The 21,481-nt window shown below is 45.3% G+C and overlaps 1 protein-coding gene and 1 long non-coding RNA gene across 4 annotated transcripts in view; one reads left to right on the top strand and one right to left on the bottom strand.

The window, feature by feature from the left end:
• Window positions 1-20,731, bottom strand: part of Znf608 (zinc finger protein 608) — a 122,453-nt gene extending 101,722 nt beyond the window's left edge. The window contains exons 1-2 of one of the 3 annotated variants that reach the window (XM_045130663.1): window positions 20,575-20,614; window positions 16,088-17,180 (exon numbers count right to left, since the gene is read on the bottom strand). In XM_045130663.1, the coding sequence (XP_044986598.1) occupies window positions 16,088-16,987 (900 nt within the window). In that variant the 5' untranslated portion in view covers window positions 16,988-17,180; window positions 20,575-20,614. Of the gene's footprint in view, window positions 1-16,087; window positions 17,181-18,217; window positions 19,429-20,574 lie in introns of those variants that run through there. The other 2 variants (XM_045130662.1, XM_045130664.1) reach the window with 2 other exon arrangements.
• On the top strand, window positions 16,539-20,701 carry LOC123453632. Its single transcript, XR_006632889.1, has 2 exons — window positions 16,539-18,955; window positions 19,519-20,701. It is a non-coding gene; the product is annotated as an uncharacterized LOC123453632 (long non-coding RNA).
• Window positions 20,732-21,481: the final 750 nt, after the last annotated feature.

Below are 21,481 nucleotides of genomic sequence, written 5' to 3'. Positions count from 1 at the left end.
CACAGCTGCCTAAGGCCTGCACCGCGACCTCTCCCTTCTGAGTGCTTCCTAGCTCAGGTCGTCTTCTGCAGCACTGCTAAGCCAGTCCACAAGCAAGGGGTGCCTCCTGCTCCGCTGGCTTTTTCTTCAGTGGCTCCCCAGGGTGTCCTGAGATGGTCTGAGATTTCCAACAGAAAGGCACCCCTGAGCACTGTCAACTCTACATTCCTCTCCTTTCCCCAAAGCAAACCTTTCCAACGAACAAGTATCACAGCTTGTATAACACGATAGCGGACGGAGCTCGCTCTTCTTCTGTCCTGGGTCCTTGGGGAGCCAGGGGCATTCATTCATTGTGTGCATATTGTCAGCTACGCACACCGCTCCTCTTCCTAGTCCTCATGGTAACTTTATTAGGTACATTAGAAATTGGTAATAATTTCTAGGAAACACAATAACATAAATGGACATGTTCATGAAATCTGTTGATAGGCAATAAAAACAGAAATATGCACCACTAATATTACTTGCAAGTTTGTCCAGTGTAAGGACAAGGTCCATCTAGGATCTCTTTTATTTGTCAAGTCCCTGTTTGAATTGTACTCTTTCTATTAGTGTATAAAAATACATTTTAAACAAACAAAAAAATGTCAGATCCTGCTCCAGCCTCATCATTTTCACCTGCTCTAAGTATCTGGAGAAGTCCCCACACAAAGGGCTGGAGATGTGGCTCAGCAGCAGACCACTTCCTAACATGAGCGAGGCTCCAAGGTAGATTCCAGCATGAGAGAAGGGGGGGGGGAGGGAGGGAGAGAGAGAAAGAGAAAGAGAAAGAGAGAGGGAGAGAGAGAGAGAGAGAGAGAGAGAGAGAGGGAGAGAGGGAGGGAGGGAAGGAGGGAGGGAGGGAGGGAGGGAAAGGGTAGATATCTCAAAATCAGCCTAACAGACAAGATGACTACCCAAGGGGTGTGACTGAAGACCTCTGACAAAAGAGGTCAAAGCTCTTAATAAATTGAGTTGAGGTGGACAGCCAAGGTGGGGGTAGAGGTGACTAAGTAGATTAGGAACTCATCAAAAAGAAAAAGATATTTCTTAGAAGAGTTTAGTTAAGGGGAGCAAAGAGAAGGTAGCCTCTGCTGTGGAATGCTGGAGCTGTTCGTTAATCTCGCCTTGCATACCTTTGGCGACATGACGACCACTCAGACTTACACGTCCCCCGCTGCAGGGCGCGTCTGTCCTGGTCTATCTTAACCCAAGTCCTCAGAGTATGAAAACCACCAAACAAGCCCAGCTGCCCTTTCGTCTGTCTTCCCAACTATGCAAGACACCAAGTGCTAAGAATTTTATGATCAACTACGAAAGGAATTTGTATATGGTAAATATAACACATTTATCTCATTTATTGACACTTTCTGGATATTACAAAACATGTTTATTTATGTACGTCTGGGTACATTTCTATTCCTGTGCAAAAAAAGTGTCCACGTTGTCTTCCTTGTAGATCATTTTCTAAACAATCATTACTAATAACCACATAACAAAAAACCCATAAGCTCACCTTTTGTCCTGCTACTTCTTAAACTCCACAACACATTACTGTTCTTTTTTTTCTAATATTTTGTTGATTTATTTATTTGAGAGAGAGGGAAAGAGAGAGATGAGGAGACTGATAAAGGGAGAGAATGGGGGCACCAGCACCTGTGCCACTGCAAACAAACTACAGACTCATGTGCCACCTTGTACATCTGGCTTACTGGGGAATCAAACCTGGGTTCTTAGCCTTTAGAGGAAAGCACCTTAACCGCTAAGCCATCTCTCCAGCCCCAAACCATTCTTTTCTCTCTCAGTATAATTCCAGGTAATGCAGACAACGTTCATTATAGAACCTATCAGCCTGGCTTCTTCACAGATAATTTATGGGAAGCAAAGATAATTTATGAGCTCGAGATTTAGGTCAGCAGTGTCTCAGCTACAAAATGTGGAGGGCCAATTTCTTTCATTTAATCTGTGATCTGCACCAGCAGCAACTGAAAGGAGGAGGAGGTCCACGGTTTTGAAAGCATCAGCTCACATTATGGTATTTTGTACTTATTGCTGTCAAATGCAAAACTACAGGGGAGGAGGAAGGATAAAGACCCAGCGCAAATCACCACCTTCCCCACTGAGCACAAGTCTATCTATCTCTGCTTCTGCTTCTCGGGACTCAGAGAGTTCCAAGAGGGGAGAGCAGCACACGAGCCTCAGGCAAGAGAAGGATCTGCCCAAATGATGAGTGGAGGGCCCAAAGCCCGTGAACAAGAATGACCAGCAACGAGGAAGTGGGAGCGCAACACGCCTCAGGAAGATTCCTCTGAGCCTAGGAAAGGTCAAACACACACCAGGAACAGAACTCAGTAAATCCTTCAACACTCATCACTGCTATTCTGATACTGTTTGCTCATGATGTAGTCATCAAGTCTTTAGGCCGATTTGTGCCTGTATGTGTGTGTGTGTGTGTGTGTGTGTGTGTGTGTGTGTGTGTGTGAGTGCATGTGACTATATGTATTTATCAGTATGAATATATATACAGGCTATAGTTAGTGATTCATGGTTACTTTTAATTCTTTTCTGGTTGTTGTTGTTTACTTGCTTCCCACACTATTCCAAAAGGGTAGTTTGAAATCTTTCCAATTTTTACAATTAAATCTACCATCTGGACAAAAATCTTCACATTCACTAAATTAGTCACAGATTTTGTGGGTAAACTGAGAAACTAAATGCTATGCTCAGCGCTAGGATTTAAATCACATATACCACAGCAAAACACTCCTTCTCCAATAACCTCTCCAGTCACACACACACTCAGGCTGAAGTAACATGGAGGCAAGCGCTCTGCGCTGCTCAGCACTGCTCAGTTGTTTGTTCCGAGTGCCTGAAGGGAGCTGCAACAAGTCCCAAATGAAACTCTTCAGAAACCTCTCACAATTTGTTTCAAAGACAAAAGAGAAAACAGTACATTTCTTTTTTTTCACCAGTATGTACCTCCCTCCTAGTCAGCAAATTAAAATCCACCTTGGCCCTGAGTGGTGGCTCGTGCCTTTAACCCCGGTACCGGGGAAGCAGGGGTAGGAAAATCAGGCAAGGCCAGCCTGGGCTACAGAGTGTAGTCTTGGTCTGCCTCAGCTATAGTCAGACCCTGTCTCAACCAAAATGCAGTTTGAATACCCTGACGCAGTCTATAGAATGTTCAAATACAAAAGTCTTCCAGCCTCTTCCGAATTTACTGCAAAATATCAGAAAAGGAAAGATCAATGTACTTGAGATTTCACATACACAGAGCTGAAATCCAACCTAGCAGGCTATCCTGTGCTGCCACTGACACCTGATAGTAGGAATTAAGGACTTCCTTCAGTCCTGATACTAGGTATTAAGGACTTCCCTCAGTCCAAAACTGTGCAGCATCATCTGTTGGAACCTCTGTAGCTGTTTTACTCCAGGTAACTGGAAACACAACTTTGCAGAAAGAAATGATGCACATGAGTTTACACCAGGTTTGAGATTCACATGGTAATCTTTCAAAGTAGACTTTAAGTCTTTAGTATAAACTAAGAAAGAAAGTATCAGTGTAGTATAAACAAGTTTCTAAAACTTATTTTCAGAGTATCTTAGGTTAGCTTTTTCCCCCTATGTTTTAAATGGGTAACAACAACAACAACAAAAAAATCCTTAAATAGTACATAAGAGAACAGATTAAAAAGGACTGGACGACACAGGGCATGGTGGTACACTTATAATCTCAGTAGTACCTGGGAGGCTGAGGTTGGAGGATCGTCATGTGTTCAAGAGAAGAAAAACAAAAATAGGAGCAGAAGAGACAAAGGATTCTTCTGCTCATATTAAATTGTTATGTGCAATAAACACAGCCTCTACCACCTTCAAACTCTTTATATATAAGAACAAAAGTAAACACTTAAATAAAAGCTATGTATAAACCAGGCATGGTGGCACATGCCTTTAATCCCAGAACTCAGGAGGCAGAGGTAGGAGGATCACCATGAGTTCAAGGCCAGCCTGAGACTACACAGTGAATTCCATGCCAGCCTAGGCTGGCATGAGACCCTACCTCAAAAAGAAAAGAAAAGAAAAGAAAGGAAAGGAAAGGAAAGGAAAGGAAAGGAAAGGAAAGGAAAGGAAAGGAAAGGAAAGGAAAGGAAAGGAAAGGAAAGGAAAGGAAAGGAAAGGAAAGGAAAGGAAAGGAAAGGAAAGGAAAGGAAAGGAAAGGAAAAAGGAAAAGGGAAAGGGAAAGGGAAAGGGAAAGGAAAAGGAAAAGGAAAGGAAAGGAAAAGAAATAAAAAAAGTTATGTTTAGATGGCGAGTTTTAAATCTTTGGATATTTTCACATTGTGAGAACACTGACAAATTGGTAAAAAGCCTTTTTGCCAGTAAAGATTAAAACTGCAGGGATATTCAAGCTTGCATAGCCTCTAGGCTGTCATAAATATTAACAGGAGCCTTGCTTTTCATTGTCACACATATGTTTTGGTTTGTTAACTAAACCTAGATTGCGCACTCATTAACATTCAAACTACTACCAACGAAATCAAATTTTAGTGATTATTTGTAGTTTTTGCATTTTGGTAAAAGATGAATTTTTAAACACATTTTCATAAATTTGGTCTGCTTAATGACTAGCGATCGTTCTTTTAAAAGAGTGAAAATTTGAAAGTCTGCAGCTTTAGAACTTACATTGGATCCTCACCCCTGTCTCTTGGCTCACTAGTATAGGAAAGACTAAGAGGAAAGCATCAGACACAAGCAGCAGCACATTGACATGTCCCTGGTAGCTTGACAAGAAGCTTTTAGACCTAATCTTCCACACACTCTTTGCTCACCAATTTCTACATAGCCATTGCTTACAACTCTCTACAACAAATGGATAAAGTAAAGCTATCACCTGTGACTTAAAATAAAGACTCATGCCATTTCTAGAAGACAAAAATATCAAAATAATAGTACCAGAGCTTAAGGAAGAGAACAGATCACCTCAGCTGACTGAGGTTTGATAACTCCAGTTTATCATTTATCACTTGGGTATCTAGTAATGAATGAATGGTTTTAATATGACAGAACAAATAGGTTTATACATGGCCAATCAGAAGACTTATGTGAAAAAAATAACACTTATATCCTGAGTTACCAGAAAAGTGTGACCGTTGGTAAGCAAAAGAACAATTTGAGATAAAGGGTTTCACTCCCAAGATTAATGTAAAAATAAAAATAGTGAACCGGGAAGTGTTTAGAATAATACTTCTGGAAAACAACTGAGTAGAGATTTATACAAGTCTATTCATTCAAAAGAAGATCAGAAGGCCAAACTACAACTATGGAGCAAACTCCAAGATTTCTGGTACTATATTGGTACGTCTGATCTCATTCTTCAACAAACCTTGCTGACCGTCGTCAGACTGCTAGATAGCAGCTCTTTGCCCTCAATCACTACTCCATTCCACTGCCTTCCTGAAGATCCACCCCCGTTTCTTTTTTTCTTTTTTTTTCCTTTTTGGTTTTTCCAGGTAGGGTCTCACTCTAGTCCAGGCTGACCTGGAATTCACTATGCAGTCTCAGGGTGGCCTCGAACTCACAGCGATCCTCCTACCTCTGCCTCCCAAGTGCTGGGATTAAAGGTGTGCACCATCATGCCCGGCTTCCCATTTCTTTTCTAAACCATGCCACTACCTATAAAAGGGGAGGGGGCTGCAAAAGGCACCAAGTGTTCAAGAGAATGCATTGTCTGCCCACCCTGCCTCCAAAACGTGTTTCTTCTGCTCCCCACCTCCTCCACCTCTCAGCTCAGCGTCACTCAAACTGGAAAAGTCAGCAACGACTTCTAACCTTCTCTCAGCTAGGAGAATCTTAGGATTTTAGCTTCATGACCACAGCAGCAAAGAAATAACAACCTGCACACCCAAACCCCTTGTTCTTAACAGCTTAGAAAGGGCTCTTGGCCAGGCACACCATTAAATAATTTATTCTTTGTTTCCTTTGCAGAAAACAAGAAGGGAGTTGAAGGAACAGTTAAGCATGGCCACCAAATAGCACTGAGCATTCAACTTCTGGGCCTCACAGCCTCATTCCTTCACCTCCTACTGTACAGGGTTTAGTGACAGAAGAACTCTTAATCTGTAAACAAATGGTTTTGCTCTGCAATTAAACTATTCATTCGTCTTTTTTTTTTTTTTTTAGCAGCTTGGCTGCTGCCAACCAGAGACTTCTAGATTCTTCTATTTTTAGTTCTCTCAACGGTTAAAAGGCAATAAGCTCATTTGGAGTTTATAAAACTGTGCACCATCAACAAAAGCATGCAATGCTTCCATGATGCACAGGCTCTGGAACATGCACAATGAGGGGCTGTGTGTAGTCTCCCCCCAAACAAAAATGCACAGCCCAATTAAGCGCCCTGGGAGCCTTCGGAGCAGTTATGCTAAGTTGCAAATACAGCAAGATCCACTTGAACTCCAACTGTCTTGTGTGCTTTTCCTCCCAAGATAGGGGAAAGGCTGGAGCAGACTGACCTCATTAAAGGGTAATTAGTGAACCCCAGGACTTGAGGGGCTACCACAATCATGGTCTATTGTGAGTAGTTTACTATGAGGCTACTATTTTTAAAAAAAGAAAAACAACTAGAAGGTCTCCACAATCTGAAAGGCAGTGGTTTACAATTTTTAATGATTTCTATCTGTGTTTCTTTTTCTATTTACTACCAGTCACTGAATAAGAAAAGAAGCAATACACAAAGCATTTCCATTTCTTTTACGGAATTTTTTTGCATACTTTGAAAAGCTTACTTGAAAAAAAATTTAAGTAATTTATATCCCATATGTACTTTTTTAAAGCAAGATAAGTTCTGCGTAAGTGTAGAAAGGCCTATCTCAGGATTATAGAAATTGAAAATAGTACATAAATGACAGTAAATATCAATCAATATGGGTTTATTACATTAACTATGATGTTGAAAAAAAAATAATGGATACATCTATTTACATGTGAAAGTGTCCTTAGAAAGGAACACAGTGAGTTGATCAACATAACCACTTTACCATCAATAAAATCCTTCACACCTCTTTAAAGCCCATTACTGCTGTTGATATCAATCTGCCAAGATACTGGAGGACTGAACTCTACTATAAAATGCGCCAATAAATTTAACTGTTTACGTTCTGTAAGTACCACCACCTTCGGCATATGCTAAACCCCAGGCTCACTGTCACGTACTGAAATTCTCCAGCACAGTGCTTGAGAGCCTCATTTCCAAGGCTGTCTCGTCTTTGTCCACCAAGATTTAAACAACTCCAATACTGACACATTTACAGTGAGGTGGGTGGGAATCTTGCTGGAAAGTCTCTGAAAAGGGGGAGGCGGTCTTGGAGTAATGAGAGTTGGTGTGCACGGAGGAGAACCACCCCCGACCCGGGATCGGTGCCCTGGCTCACAGCTGCCTGGAGCGGGTGCACGGCTACCGAAGCGCCGGGCCTGGACCCGAACTCTGTGCCCCGAAGCCCAGCGCCCACGCGTGATCGCGGGCATCCCACGACAAGGCGAGCGCACACAGGTGCTTGGGCAAATCTGCTTCTGCGGTGGTCAGAAGTCAACTGTGTCCCGGTAGAGCAGCGTGCAGGGCCCCTCCCGAGCCAGGCACCCCTCTGACTGTTAGAAACACGCCTTCTGCGCGCAGCCTTAACCCACGAGCCTCCCCGGGAATGGCCGGGGACGGCGCAGGCTCAGGAGCCCGAGCACCGCCCGCAGCGCGCGGCCCCGCGCGTGCGCCTCCCGGGGGCGCGCAGAGGCCCCGCCGTCGGAAAGTCTTCCTCCGCAAGTCAGCTCGGGGGCTCAGAAATAAATATTCAAGAGCATTAATTTGTTTCTGGATGTGTGCGCGCAAGTAAAACAGCAGTCATAATGTGGAAATTTCAGTCACATTTTGCAGCTAATTGGAAGCAGATTAGAATTCCGCCTCGGGGGAGCGTCGTCAGCCGACCGGGAGGAAAGAGGCGCGGGCGGGCGCCGAGCCCGCAGATGCGCCGCGCGGGCCGGGGGCGCGCGGCCCCGCCCCGCCCGCCCGCCGGGGGCGCGCACGCACGCGCGGGAGCGCGCACGGCCAGGTCTCCCGAGAGCGCGCGCTCCTTCCGGAGGGGGCGCTGCTCCGCGCACCTGTGAAACGCCCGGGCCCAGCGCCGGCCCGTGACCCTGGAGGCCGCGCCGACGCCCGCGGTGACCGCGCCCGGCCTTTCCACGCCCGGGGCGCGAGCTCCTTGGCTCTGTATCTGGCTCATTCGTGTTTTGTAATCGCCTTTGCTCGCTGTTCAAGTAGGTCAGTGGTGATCAGTCTCTGCTGGCGGTGGCCACGTTCGCCTTGGCTGCCCAGATTCGGCTGGGAGTTCATTTCCATCACAAAGAATTAGCAAAGGCCTAAAGTACAGGAACACAGAACCTAAGTGTCGCTGTGCTAGTCATAAGCCTATAATAAAGCTCAGATTTGATAGTATTATCCATGTACTGTGGCGAACCACACACAAATAAACAGCTCTCTCTGAAGAATGAAAGCCCGAGGTTTCAATCCTTCCAAGTCAAATATTGTTGTTGCTTTTCATCTGAGCTATCCACAAGATCCATCCACAGAAGTGAAGAAGGGGGCAGAAAATTCAAGAGTAAGCTGGTCTGGCTGCCCACATGCAGAAAAGAGAAGACTGAAGAAGTTACGAGATGCTTTCCAACTTACTGATATTTTCAGTTAAAAAAGGAGTTAAACTGTAAAATCTATAAATGGAAACAAACAAGCATTTATGCCAATTATTCCAAGGGGCAGTGAGGGAGTCAAAAGTACAGCCCTCCTGCATAGGTTGCAAACCTAACTAGGACCCACTTGAACATGACCTTTGAACCTTCCCAGACTAATGTGAAGGAAAGTATCCAGCCAGAGGGCTAAATGTACTTTCCAAAGAAACCAAACCATGATTTTTCTTTAATCAAAAGGATGAACAGTGACTTCCAGGAGTTTATGAAAGTGTGACCAAATGGGAACTCTGTCGTCTGTTGCTAATTAAAGCATATAAAAGAGTCCATTTCTTAAAACATACTACAAACACTTTAAAAAAATTCACTGCCACATGACAAAAACCAGAATCAAGCTCACTGGTAGAAGATCTGTACAACCAAAGACCAAGCTATTATTTCAAACTGTCAGGGGAAGGCAGTAAAATTGCTACCAGGTCTCCTTAAGTTACCCTTCAATAAAAAGAAGCCATCAGGGAAATAAGAGGAAAAGAAAACACATCAAAACCTTAAAAGTTCCTTTAAGTAAAATTAGACGTCTGTGGTACCATGCCATCTGCTCTCTGGTTAGCATAATAAGCCCATTCCAAAACCTAAATAGCTGTTTTCTAAAATCATTATGTACAACACAAAATATAATCAATATACTTTTATTTACTCAAACTGTAAAAGCTACATTCATAGGGCATTATTGGAACATGCCTAACTGTCCCTGTAGGCACATTTTTCTTAAGGTGCTAGCTGACAAGGAGGATTCCCAGGAGGCAAAAAGCTCAGTGGCTGAGCAGGAATAGTCACAGTGAATAATAATCAAAGTGAGTGGGGGTGGGAAGATGAGAAAGAAGAGTGTCTTTGAAAAGCCCCACAGTGGTATTTGTTCTCAATTCCAAACCCACTCATCCAAACTGAAACACCCTTCCCTCTGAGTTCTCCATTTCAACTATGATATGTACTTTAAATTTTCTTTTCGTTTCACTGGGGGTAGACAAGTCTTTCTGAATGGGAAATGAGATTGCTACAGTTCAAGGCCCTTGGACCTATCAAAACATAAGTATTTGCATTGTGAGCATTTGAGTTCTGCAGACAAAACCCATCCTCTGGTCTACTACATTCCCGAAGGTGTTTCCAAGCAAGATGTGGCAAGCATGCAGCATTAAGCTCTCAGAACAAAGTGCCTTTCCCACCATCTTGAGTTCCCCTGCAGCTCTCAAAATGACCCTACACAGCCCAACTGCTGGCCAACTGGCTAAGAGTAGTTTAACAACCTTTCATTCAGTTGCAAAGGCTTTGTTCCAGCAGCCAAATCTTTAGCTTGAATTGAAAAGAACTTGCAAGAGAAAGCAAGTAGTCACTGGTGAAACTGGCGGGGAAACACGCGTTGGACACTGTAGCCCAATAGAACCAAAAAGCAAAGGTGATTTTTTTTTTCTTTTTTAGAATCAAGCCAGTACCATCTAAAACTCCTGATCCAACATATGTTTATACAGTTTCTTCATTTCTATGCGCGTATATGTGATGGAAGAGCCTTCACAGGTCAGCAACGTGATCCTTCCATGACTTGCTCTCTAACAAACACCTATGTCATTACTGAGGCCAAAATTTCCTGTCTTCTTTTCCTATCCTATTAAATGACCAGGGGATTAGCCAGTATTATTTATTGGTAATCATCCTAAAGAAGAAGACTTATTCCCACTGTGATGTTGCTACCAAGGACAGCCTGATATTTCTTACTTGTGGCTTCTACATGGCACGAGAGCACTCTAAAAGGGCCTGTTTAGTATTCAGGCAAAACCCTTGATGTTCAACTCTCTGGCAAGTTCAGGGTGCTGGCAATCAAATTCCTGTTGTACTGCAGTAATTACTATGAAAAACTTCCACTGTTTAATATAAAGAACAGAATAACATGATCCTTCCTCCTCATCTACACCTCTACAGTGTGTTCAACATGGCAATTATATCTGTTCAAGAAGCAGAGTTGAAACTCCATTACACCCATGACTTTTTAAACACACACTTCAAAGGGCAAGTTTCATCACCTTCAAATCACGGAGTAAGATCTTTTTCCCAGCTTATAAAAAAGAGATTTTTATCCCCTCCCACGAGACATCTTCAAGTATAAAAGTCACTTCTCTTAAGCTTTGGAACTCTTTTTTTTTTTTCCTTGTGAAGGCAGAGTGATGGCTGATGTTGAAAGACAGAGGGTGACCAACTGACAGAAAACAGTGCAGACTATGCTCTCCCAAATGTCACCTCCAGGCAGCCAGGTCTGCCACCATGTTAAAAAACCAGATCAGACACTTGTTAACAAAAACACTTCACTTTGCTACTTTTTAAGAAGGGCAAAAAAACAGGATGGTAAGTTTATGATTTGAGTACTTGTGACTAAAATAGCTTTCCAATGATCAAGGGCCTCTTAGGAAGAGCGAGAATGCATTATGTGCTAATGACCACAACCAGGGGTCCCTTCGCCCTCTTTTGTCAAAACCCAGGCAGATCCTCCCTGCAGCTTCACCATTAACATGTCTGTTTCCTGTCAGCCCACTCCGAGATAATGTCATTTATCTCAGGAAGGCACAAGCCCAGTCATTAGCCTGAATAAAAGGCCTCAAACAAAGGCGGGATAATGTTTTACCCAGGGTTCTTAATAAGCCTAGAACCAAGAATCCTGTCGCCTAAAAGTCAAGGACTGAAAAGTTATCCTTGAAAGAAGATGCGGCTGTTTATCAGCAACTCGAGACCATAGCACAGAACAAGAAGCAGGCCCTCTACCTCCAGTAACACCAGTCCACGTTACTATCACACAAAATTAGATTAATGATGAGCAACGAGCAGGGTTAGCCCAGGAGGCTTTGCCCCCAAGCCTCCAGGAGGAAAACTGACAGAGTAATTCAGGTCTTTGAAGAACTGACCCCCTCATTGTGAGAGCCTGTAGAATCCGAATGACCATTATAAAGTGATCAATGGCTGAACTTCTGGAAATCTTTTTAATGAAAGTGGAACTGTTAAGATAGATGTAGGTACATATGTTTTCACAGCATTGCTCACATTATTGCAATTTCAAGTTTCTATAAAGTACCAGGTGAACTTTTGAAAATTAAAACAACAACAACAACAAAAGCACAGACACAATCAAAATTGGAGCAAATCTCAGCCATTCTACCCAGTTTTTCATGCTGGAAACGAAGAACAGATGGGGCTTCCCATGTTGTTTGAATCTGGTTATTGAACACCTCTGTGGTTAGGGAGATTTCTGCTTAGCACTTTCGGCATACATTTCATTTACTAACTATAAAATGCTGCTTAGGAAAAATAAGTCTTTATAGCACTAATTAAAACCATCTTGCATCCAAGCCATTTCACTCGAAGAGCATTCTTAACCTATGACATTTGCCCAATCAACGCCCCCTTTTGTTTTATAAACTATATGCAAAGTTATTAAAGTTGCTAAACATTATTTTTAGCTCTATCTTGAGCAGTTATGTAAATTACATAATTTCTCCTGCAAAAAAAAAAAAGATATCAAATGCTCAACTCAGACGTCAGTGATGGGCATGGTCATACAAATACCCCAAACACAGCAGAGGCCTCTGAGCAGTCCCTCTGCACACCCACCTCAAACAGCCCTGTCCTCTCCTAGGACGCTCACAGACAAGTGAGGAGGTGGACCCTTGCTGACAGAAAGCCACATTTACGTTCTAGCATTCTTAACAGCTAAATCACTGCATAGCTTTCAAAACAGGGTAATGTCCAAAAACAATGCACTTTGTTCTCATTGAAGCAAGTGGCCTTCTACGCTTTTATTTCACCCTAGATAAACTGCGCTCTCTAAGCCGAAGTCATAGGGGATGCTACCTTTGGAAGGAAGAAAAATCACACCATCCATAGCACTCATTAGTGGAAATACGTTCTTAAGCTGCTCACGCTCAGAAAAAGTGCCAGCATTCCCCAGTGAATGGTTAAAAGGCTTCCACAAGAGAATAAAACAAAATGAATGATGTCCTTTTATAGACAGGTCCATTTGTAGACCCCATCTAAGGCGACAAGTACCATCTTCATGAAAACAATATGACATTACAGAAATGGTCTTGGAACATGAACTGAATAGGTCCCTAAGACACAACTATGTGACCTGTATCTAAAATTTCTATTTAAGTATCAACTAGTTTTAAGTTTTTTTTCTAAGTATTTTCCAATTGTGTAGTGATCAAATAAACCCACAGGCTCTAACAGTGCTGAATTATAACTATTTAACCCAGCCCAATGGCTCCCTCTCTGATAAGTCAAAGCTGTAAGATCCACAGGAGAATCCACAAAGAGCTTCACTACAAGACTATTACTATGTGTCAAAAGGAAGGGAAAGGTGGAGAGAGGCAGGTTTTAACAACCAAAAGCCAACCCATCAAATCGACTTATTCAGACATGTCATTGGTGGCTTAACCACAAAACAGGCTATAGAAATATAGCTCCAACATCGTAGAACTATGGCATGTTTTGATTTTGTTCACGTAGTAAGGGAGTGGTGGCTTTTACAACATACTTGTGGTTTCCACATAAAGGAGTAGAACACTCATTGATTTAATTACGTTTCATAAGTTCCAATTTATCATGTTTTACATGACTTTGTGTAGTGAAGAAACAGAATAAACAGACCAAAAATAGACACTGAAGCATGCTGTGAAAATTAACCAGTGACAGTAGGTCTTATGAATCTCCTGTAAACCTTTCAAGCAGGAAAACAACAAAAATACACATTCCCCTTTGGTTTTCACATGGCCCTTTGTGAGACACACATGACTACCGAAAACCAGTCAACTTTACTCCTAGGCCCTTAGTCTCCACTAACCCAGATAAACAGCAATGCTGAAACTCAAACATTGTAGAAAATGTCAGAAAACATGTCTTCTTTACGGATGCCTCAGGCTTGAACATTGTAAGTGAAGGCTGTCCTGGTAACACTCAGCTTCCTGCATAGATGTCCTCCTGCTGTCAAGAAGCGTGTTCTAACCTGGAGCCAAATTTGACACAAGCACTTTGTGGAATCAGAGCTGCTTCTCCCACATAGCATTCATGCCAGGGAGTTGCTATCTCTGTGTCCCAAGGAAGAAAGCACTAAGTCACTTGTGGTGTAGGTGGGCGAGGGAGGCACAAGGATAATGTTTGGAACCCTGAGCCAACACCTCAGCTTGACAAGAACAGCCAAGGTTGCAGGTTCCAGGCCCCTCCAAAGCCATCTCAGGAAGACCTCTGTGCCCACTGCAATCTCTACAATTGGGGGTACAGCTTCCTTCCCTTGCAAGGCAATGTGCTCCCTCCCCTCCCCCACCCCAGCCCCAGCGAGATGTGTTTTTGCTTCGTATATAGAATTCATGTGATCCCATTTATACTGCTCTGCTGAAGATGAGCTGCAGCACATGAATCGTTTACTCCTTCCATGCTTCCTCCACTTTCGTCTGTGGCTAGAAAGTGAAAAGAACACAAAACCCGGAGAACCGACACCACACTCTAATCTCAGTTGCCATGACAGCAGCCTTTGAGATCCTGAAATGTTCAGATTGCCAGCTAAACAAAATTGTTGAATGTGAACATTTGGCTGGAAGATTCAAAGGCTAAGGGGAAGGCAAAAGGGCGGCACCTCCCACATTCTCTGCAGCCGGTGGATCCAATCAAATGGCTCTGACTCCTTCCCCACAGCTTTGAGAGCACTGGATTAGGGCAATTCATCCAGATAGTTAAAGCAGATTAGAACTGCAATTTGAAGACTATTGGCAACAAAAGTAAATGCCCCACTGTACTAAGTAATAAGAAGATTTCAAAACGTCTTTCAGCAGAAATTATCTGAAACTACACATTTAAACCGAGACTCAAATCCTAGGAGCTGTTTTTTTTTTTTAATTGAACTTCATTAATGTAAACTGCTGTCTAAAATGATTTAGATTTAAAAGTATCCAGTGGCCCTTTGCATGTTTGGCACTTTTATCTATGCCTTACTTTACCTCCATCAACTCCTAAAATCAGCTTTATTCCCATCCTTCAGTTTAGATCCTGAACACATCAAACAAAAAGAGCAAAGGCTTAAACAGAAAACTGTGCATCACTCACACAGAGATAATCACCATGGACACAGTACCACCACTTACAATGCAGGTCAGGTTAGAAAGAGCAAAGGTAAAAGCACTTACTGAGCATATTCCCAATAGCCACACACAAACCCCATGGTGGAAAGACTGCTTCAAGCAACATACAACTTGAAGAACCCATCTGAAGCTGGATTTCACAGAAAATCACTCACACCTCCACTTGCTCCCAACAAGCCTGGTTGGACACAGCCCCTTCTGTTCCCAAGTGTGACTACATGCAAAGAAACGCACCCCAGACCAGCAGCAAGACACAGGCCTCCAGCCCTAAGCCAGGACAGGACTGAGGGCAGTTTTTCCTGGGCAGTGTCAGGCTGAAGTCTTTAGAAAATAACCAAAGTGGGAGCAAAGACCCCCGTGGCCTAAATCAACGAGGGAACATTGTTCGTGCAGCCCGAGGTTATGGCGCTAGCCTTCCCTTGGCAGTGTCATCTCCCACGAACATCAGCCCAGCGAGTGTTGCTGTTTTCACTGACCTTCCATCAGCCCAGGGAGGCTCCACACCTAGTGAGCATGCTCTTAAGCCTTTACTTAAAAATCGGGTGAAGGGACATAGGGCGCATCTACCCAGCCACCAGAATCCTTCCAGCTTTGCTGCGGTTACAAAACCAATGAGCCCACACGCGAAGCCTGGACCAGCAACATAAATCCATCCAAGAACATTCTTTAACAGAACTGTTTTGGGGAAAGTAAGAAAACAATGAACGGGATGAGTGTGGGGTGTGAACGAGAGCCTTCCACACTCCTCTGCACAGAGGGAACTTGAACCCTGCAAGGACACATTTCTAGTCATAAATACAGACACGTAAATGAAGACAGAAGACAGATGTCCTTAGGAGAGAAACCCGGACAAGAGTCGAGGGAGTGCAGAAGCTCACGGACGGCTCGCTGACTGGCCAGGAGTCCATCGGCACATCCAAAGGTACAGGTCACGCTCAGACCGTCCCGCCCACCCCAAGGCCCAAACTCTCGCACCAGCAGCAGCAGCAGCAGCAGCAGAAGTCGCACGGTGCACCCGGGAAAGCCCCCTTTTAGAATGCACCCCATGGAGACCACAGAGCACCCAGAAAGCACCGAGAAGTGTCAGGCACCCAGAGGCACACCCACAGCCCCCACACGAACCCACCGGAGAAGAGCAAGGGGCACACAGGAAGGCCCCGGTATCCTACCTTCTCAGTTTTCAGCTTCTTGATTCGCCGGTGGCTCTCCTCCTCCTCCTCTTCCTTCTTGACCAGCACAGAGCCTCCCAGGAGCCCCGGGTCCGGGCCGCTCTTGCTGACCTCCCCGGCGGCCGCGCCTCCGCCGCCGTGGAAGGGGCTCGCGCCCCCGGCGCCGCCCTTGGCCGCGAAGCCGTAAAGGTGAGCCCCGGAGGAGGCCGGGCCGCCGCTGCCGTTCGGGTGGCCCTGCAGCAGCTCGTGCTTGGCGTCCTTCCGGGATCGCGCAGCATCCTTATCCCTCTTGGCGCCCCGGCTGCCGTGGCTTTTGCCCGGCTTGTCGTCCTTGCCCTTGCCGCAGGCGCCGGCCCCCGCGCCGGCCGCCGAGGTGCCCGGGCCCGCGCCGCCCGCGCCCCCGCCGCCCCCGCCGCCGCCGCCGCCGCCGCCGCTCTGGCCCAGCGCGGAATTCATGCCAGCTGCCTCTCCAGGGCGCCCTTGGACTTCCTGCCGCTTGCCAGCGCTGCTGATCTCGGGAATCCCGTACAGCGCGGCCGAGGGCAGAGATTTATTCGCATCCTTAGAAGTTTTACTCCTTTTCGCTTTGGATTTGCTGGTCTCTTTGTGTGGGTTCCCCTGGGGAGCGGAGGGCTGCACGGAAGCGAATTTGAGGCCTTCGGCTAAGACGGCGGCTGCACCCGTCCCATTGGAGGCCGGACCTCCACAGTCCTTGGAATTGCCGCTGCCAGTGCTGTTGGTGGAATTATTCATCTCAAATTTCTGTCTGTCCTTCTCCAAATCGGCGTCCAAATCAATGATTAGATTTCCAACCCCGATTTCCCAATCATCGCCACTGTCATAAGCATCAACTGTATTTGGATCCACACCTTTTCCTCCCGTGGGAATGTTCACTGACATCCTGAAGACGAGCTCTCTAGAATAAAAACCCGATGAACTTTCCTTGGGAGATGAGGGGACATTCGTTTAGCTCCGCTGGGCTTTCTCTTAAAGAAAAAAAAAAAATCTTCCAATCTTCCTCTTCTTTTTCTGCCCCACGGCACGGACGGACGGCCCAGGGGTTTTACACCCTACAGCCCAGGTCCACCATTCCCTGTGGAGGGAAAAGTCGGATATTTCTTGTCTGGGTGTTGCCAGAATAGAAAAGGGTTAATACTGGGGAGGGGTCAGTAAGGGGTACAGGAGAGGAGAGAGAGTACGGTGCCTTAGGTACTATCTCCATAGTCCAGTATCAAGGTTAAAAGAAAATAAACAAACCCCCAAAACATACCCAGGACAGTAAGCATCTTACAGTAGTTAAAACGAAAATCCTTTTACCAACAACACAAGGATAATCAGTTCTTAAAAAGCATTAAAAATCTTTAGGGATCTGATTCAAGCCCAGAAAGGTTTCTGTGTTTTGTTTTGTTTTGTTTAAGTTTAGGGTTTCTGCCTGGCACATGGGTTACCTCAACCCCAGGAACACAGCATGAACACTGAGACCAGAGAAACACAGCACCAAGCATGTCCCAGCACTTGCAGTTTGAAAGGCTAGACTCGGGAAGTTCTCTGTCACTGGATTTCAAGACCATGTTACTAAATTTTCCTTATTTCTATTGGATTACCTCTTCTTGCAAATTGTCTGGACAATGTAGGTTTTGTTCCCATGAAGGAACAGGAAAAAATAAGCCGTAATGTCTCCCACACATACACATTTACCTCTGTCTCTCTCTTCCATAGCATCTACACAATTCTTTTAGAAATATAAATGTACAATGCTTTAAGAGCATTTCTCTCAATAAAAAAGACGGTGTGATATGAAAGGTTAAACATCTGCCTTGGGAGGGAAAAAGAAAACTCCATCTAAACAATTCCCCCACACCCCTAGGTCAGAGAGTTGCTCAGTCTGTTAAATACGGTGCTCCTGACTGTACAGGACACTGATGAAGACATACACTTAAGTGATCTGCACCAAGGTGGCCTCACTGAAGGCAAATGAGTGTGTGTTTGACAAAGAGCGGTTAAAACAGTTTTTTTTTTTTAAAGGATCAGCCCCTTTTAACAGTTGCTTGTCAAGAAAAACAATACACACACACACACACACACACACACACACACACACAAATGCACACACAGAGAGACATTGCTTACCTTTAATCCTTTATCAGTTTTTACTTAGGCCAGCAAAATCAAAAGGCATTTCCCACTCCACTCAGCAAACAAGCTTGTGCCTCATTTTACTTAAACACCAAATGATCAAGAAGGAAGAGGCCAAACTAACACATCTCAGCCAAATAATCACAAAATAACGCGATTGCAGCTCCCCACCCTCCGGGCAAAGGCTCCTTGTCTCCTCAAAAAAAGTGTCGCTATACAGCTGGATGATAATGTTTCACATTCACAACACAAACACCAAAGATCTTTTTTCCTCTTAACAAGCATCGAGAATAAGAGGATGGATGGGAAGAGAGAGAGAGAGAGAAGGAGAGGGGGGGAAGAGGAAGATTGAGAGGAGGGGAGAAAGAAAGAGAGAAATATTAGTGAAAAAAGTTTTCCCAACTTCTCATTCCGCCTTCAGTTCCAGACTTCAGAGTCACCGTGATCAGTAAGTAATGATCCCATGTAGCAAAGCTACAGGCGTCCGCTAGTACCAGGACGGAACGTGCTAACATCGGGGGAAATTAGTGAAAGGGAAGAAAGAATAAGGAGAAAGGACTGAAAATCTGGGCTGGATTCCGCCTGTTAGTCTGGAAGTGGCATTTTTTCCGCCCGTCTTGACAGATTTGATTTCTCCAACTAACTTAGAGACGAAGAGGGGGCAGGAGGATGAGGAGGGGGCAGGAGAAGGAGTGAGGAAGGGCGGATTGAAGCAGGCCGAGGAGAAGAAAGGTGAGGAGGAGGAGGACGGGCAGCGGGCGCAGGAAGCGGAGAGAACAGCTTCGCTCGGGGCGGGGGGCGGTGGAACGGGAGAAGAAGGGCGTCTGAAATGGGCTGTCTTGGAGACCTGAAGGATGTGATGTCTTCCTGTTTTGTGTTGTTTTAAGAAAAAGGAACAGAGTTCTGAGTATAGTCCCAGAGGAGGGGTTAAAATCCTCTGTCGCGCAAGCCGATCTGTCATGTGGTAATTCGATAATTAGAGTCAAAAGAGATTATTTTTTTTTAGGCGACCTTTTTCAGGACAATTTCTCCCTCTACACGCAGCAAACGGTGCGTCTCTATTTTTTTTTTTAATCTCTCCTCCTCCTCTCTTCCACCCCCTCCTGTGTTTAGTCAGATGGCCTCGGAGCTTGGCTTAGTATTTTTAATTAGCTGGCGTTTGGAAGCTAAAAGCAGTAATGAATTGTTGATGGATTGGAAGTGGAGAGTCGCTTTGCTGGAAATGTCGGGGCTGGGAGAGGGGGATGGGCGAGTTAGCAACAACCAACCATCTAAAAGGAGCGATTTTGTTACAGTGCAAGCCTTTCACATCACGTGAGGATCAAGGGCTCAATTGGTTGTCGTGAGAACAAAAATGGTGACAAGCGTATCAAGAAAATACTGATCTGGTCTTTAAAAAAAAAAAAAAGCTGAAGGTCCCCCCCTCCCCCCCCACACAGTGGGCGAAGCTACAAGTTATGAATGTGAAATATTTCTCAGACCCAGGATCTCGGAAGTTCTCTAGGAGTGAAATGCAATGACTGCAGGAGCAAAGCAGATGTCTGAAAGAAACACCTTATAAAGCCTTTCTCAACTCATCCCCAATTTTCTGGCTTCCTCAAGGGGCCAGGGATGGCTGGGGGAGGGGAGGGCATCTCCAAGCTCCCGGGATTTTAAGGACGCCTTCATGTATTGAACAAAGAAAAAACAAAACAAAACAAAACATTTTGCTAGCTTCCAAACTGGGTCCTATGATAAACACACCATTGTTACTATTTGCGGGTTTGTTTGGGTTGGGTGGGGCTCCCCCCACCACACACTGCTTCTCTTAAATGGTGTTTTTGCTACTTGCCTTTTTAAAAAAAAATAAGGTGGAAAATGGTAGCTACAACCATTACATGTAATGGATGAATTTCCCCTGGTTTAATATTGAATCACTGGGCACACGAGGACGTGACAGGAGAGAAAATCGGCTGGCTCGGCCGAGGCCCCCATGTCCCTGGCTCAGTTTGGGCGGTGGCGGGGGGGGTCTGCTCGGCTCCGAGGGGAAACTGAGGCGGGCAGGGAAGGTGCGCTGGAGTCGACAGTGGGACCGGGGCATGTACCGTGTCACTTTTCGTCTCCTTTGGGATACAGCCCAAAAGGTAATTTACCCTAACTTAGCCCGAGTGCCCAGTCAAGCTTAATTTGTGTGAAGAAGTTACAAATGCCTCACCCTCCACTGAATCAAGCTCACCCTTCGTGGGCTGTTCTAAATGCCAAGCCGAGCCCTGTAAACCAGTTCCTCATTTCAATGCATGAAACTCGCACATTCCCTTGCATGAAGTCCCCGCTAAGTGCTATATAGCGACACCCCACGCAGCCGTACTTACGGTCTGTATGGGATCGAGTTGACCTTTTCCTCCTAACTGCATTGAATGTGTTTGGTGGCAGCCGCTTTATTTTGGAAATTATAAATTTCTTCAATTTTTTTTATTAAAGATGGACCATCAAATGTCACAGACTGTCCTGTGTATTTTTTTAATAAAAATAAAATAAAAAAAAACAGAACACACACAAAAAAAATCCCCCCCGGTGCACACACACAGCTCGTTCTGCAACACGGAAATCAGAACTGAAACCCACACGGGGGTGCGGAGCCGGAGCTCTCGGCCTCTATACCTGAAAGGGACTTTTCTTTGTTCCCAATGCCCTTTCGCAGCGGGCCAATCAGAGCGCAGCTTTTATGAAACCGGGCTCTCTCATTGGCCAGCTGCTTTCTCTTGGCTACTGTAGGGGGTTGAGATGCACACACGTATAAAACACACACTGAGCGCGGGTGGGGGTGCGCTGGGGGTGGCTGTGCAGACAAAGCGTTTTATTTTCCAACCAGATTGGGGTTGAGGAACCTCCCGCAGCAAGAGGGGGGGCAAAAAATACGGTGCGCCTGTTTCAATTACCCCATCATTCACATAAAACACTTATTTATTAAAACAAATCTCAAACAGGCGGCGAAGAGAGGGTGTCGGTAAATACAAGTTTGATTGTGTTATCTTGGGGGAAATAATATATGTGCTCGCTCGGTGGCAGAGGAAAAGCCAAACGAGCCACCAGCGCGAAGCCACTCGCCGGAAGGCCGGCCCTGGCCTGGGCGTCCCCGGGACCCCGGCTCCCCGGAACCGGGCGCCGGGCGCTGGGCGCAGCTCGGGCCTCCGCCGCCCCCGCCGCCCCGCCCCCGCGCCTCCCCCAGCCCGCCCCACCCCGCCGTGCCTCTTTTTGCTCGCTGATTAAATAAGAAAA

This window comes from Jaculus jaculus, chromosome 12, assembly GCF_020740685.1.
Source record: "Jaculus jaculus isolate mJacJac1 chromosome 12, mJacJac1.mat.Y.cur, whole genome shotgun sequence".
NCBI classification, from domain to species: domain Eukaryota; kingdom Metazoa; phylum Chordata; class Mammalia; order Rodentia; family Dipodidae; genus Jaculus; species Jaculus jaculus.
The sequence above is the reverse complement of the archived record's forward strand: the minus strand, read 5'-3'. Positions and strand labels throughout refer to the sequence as shown.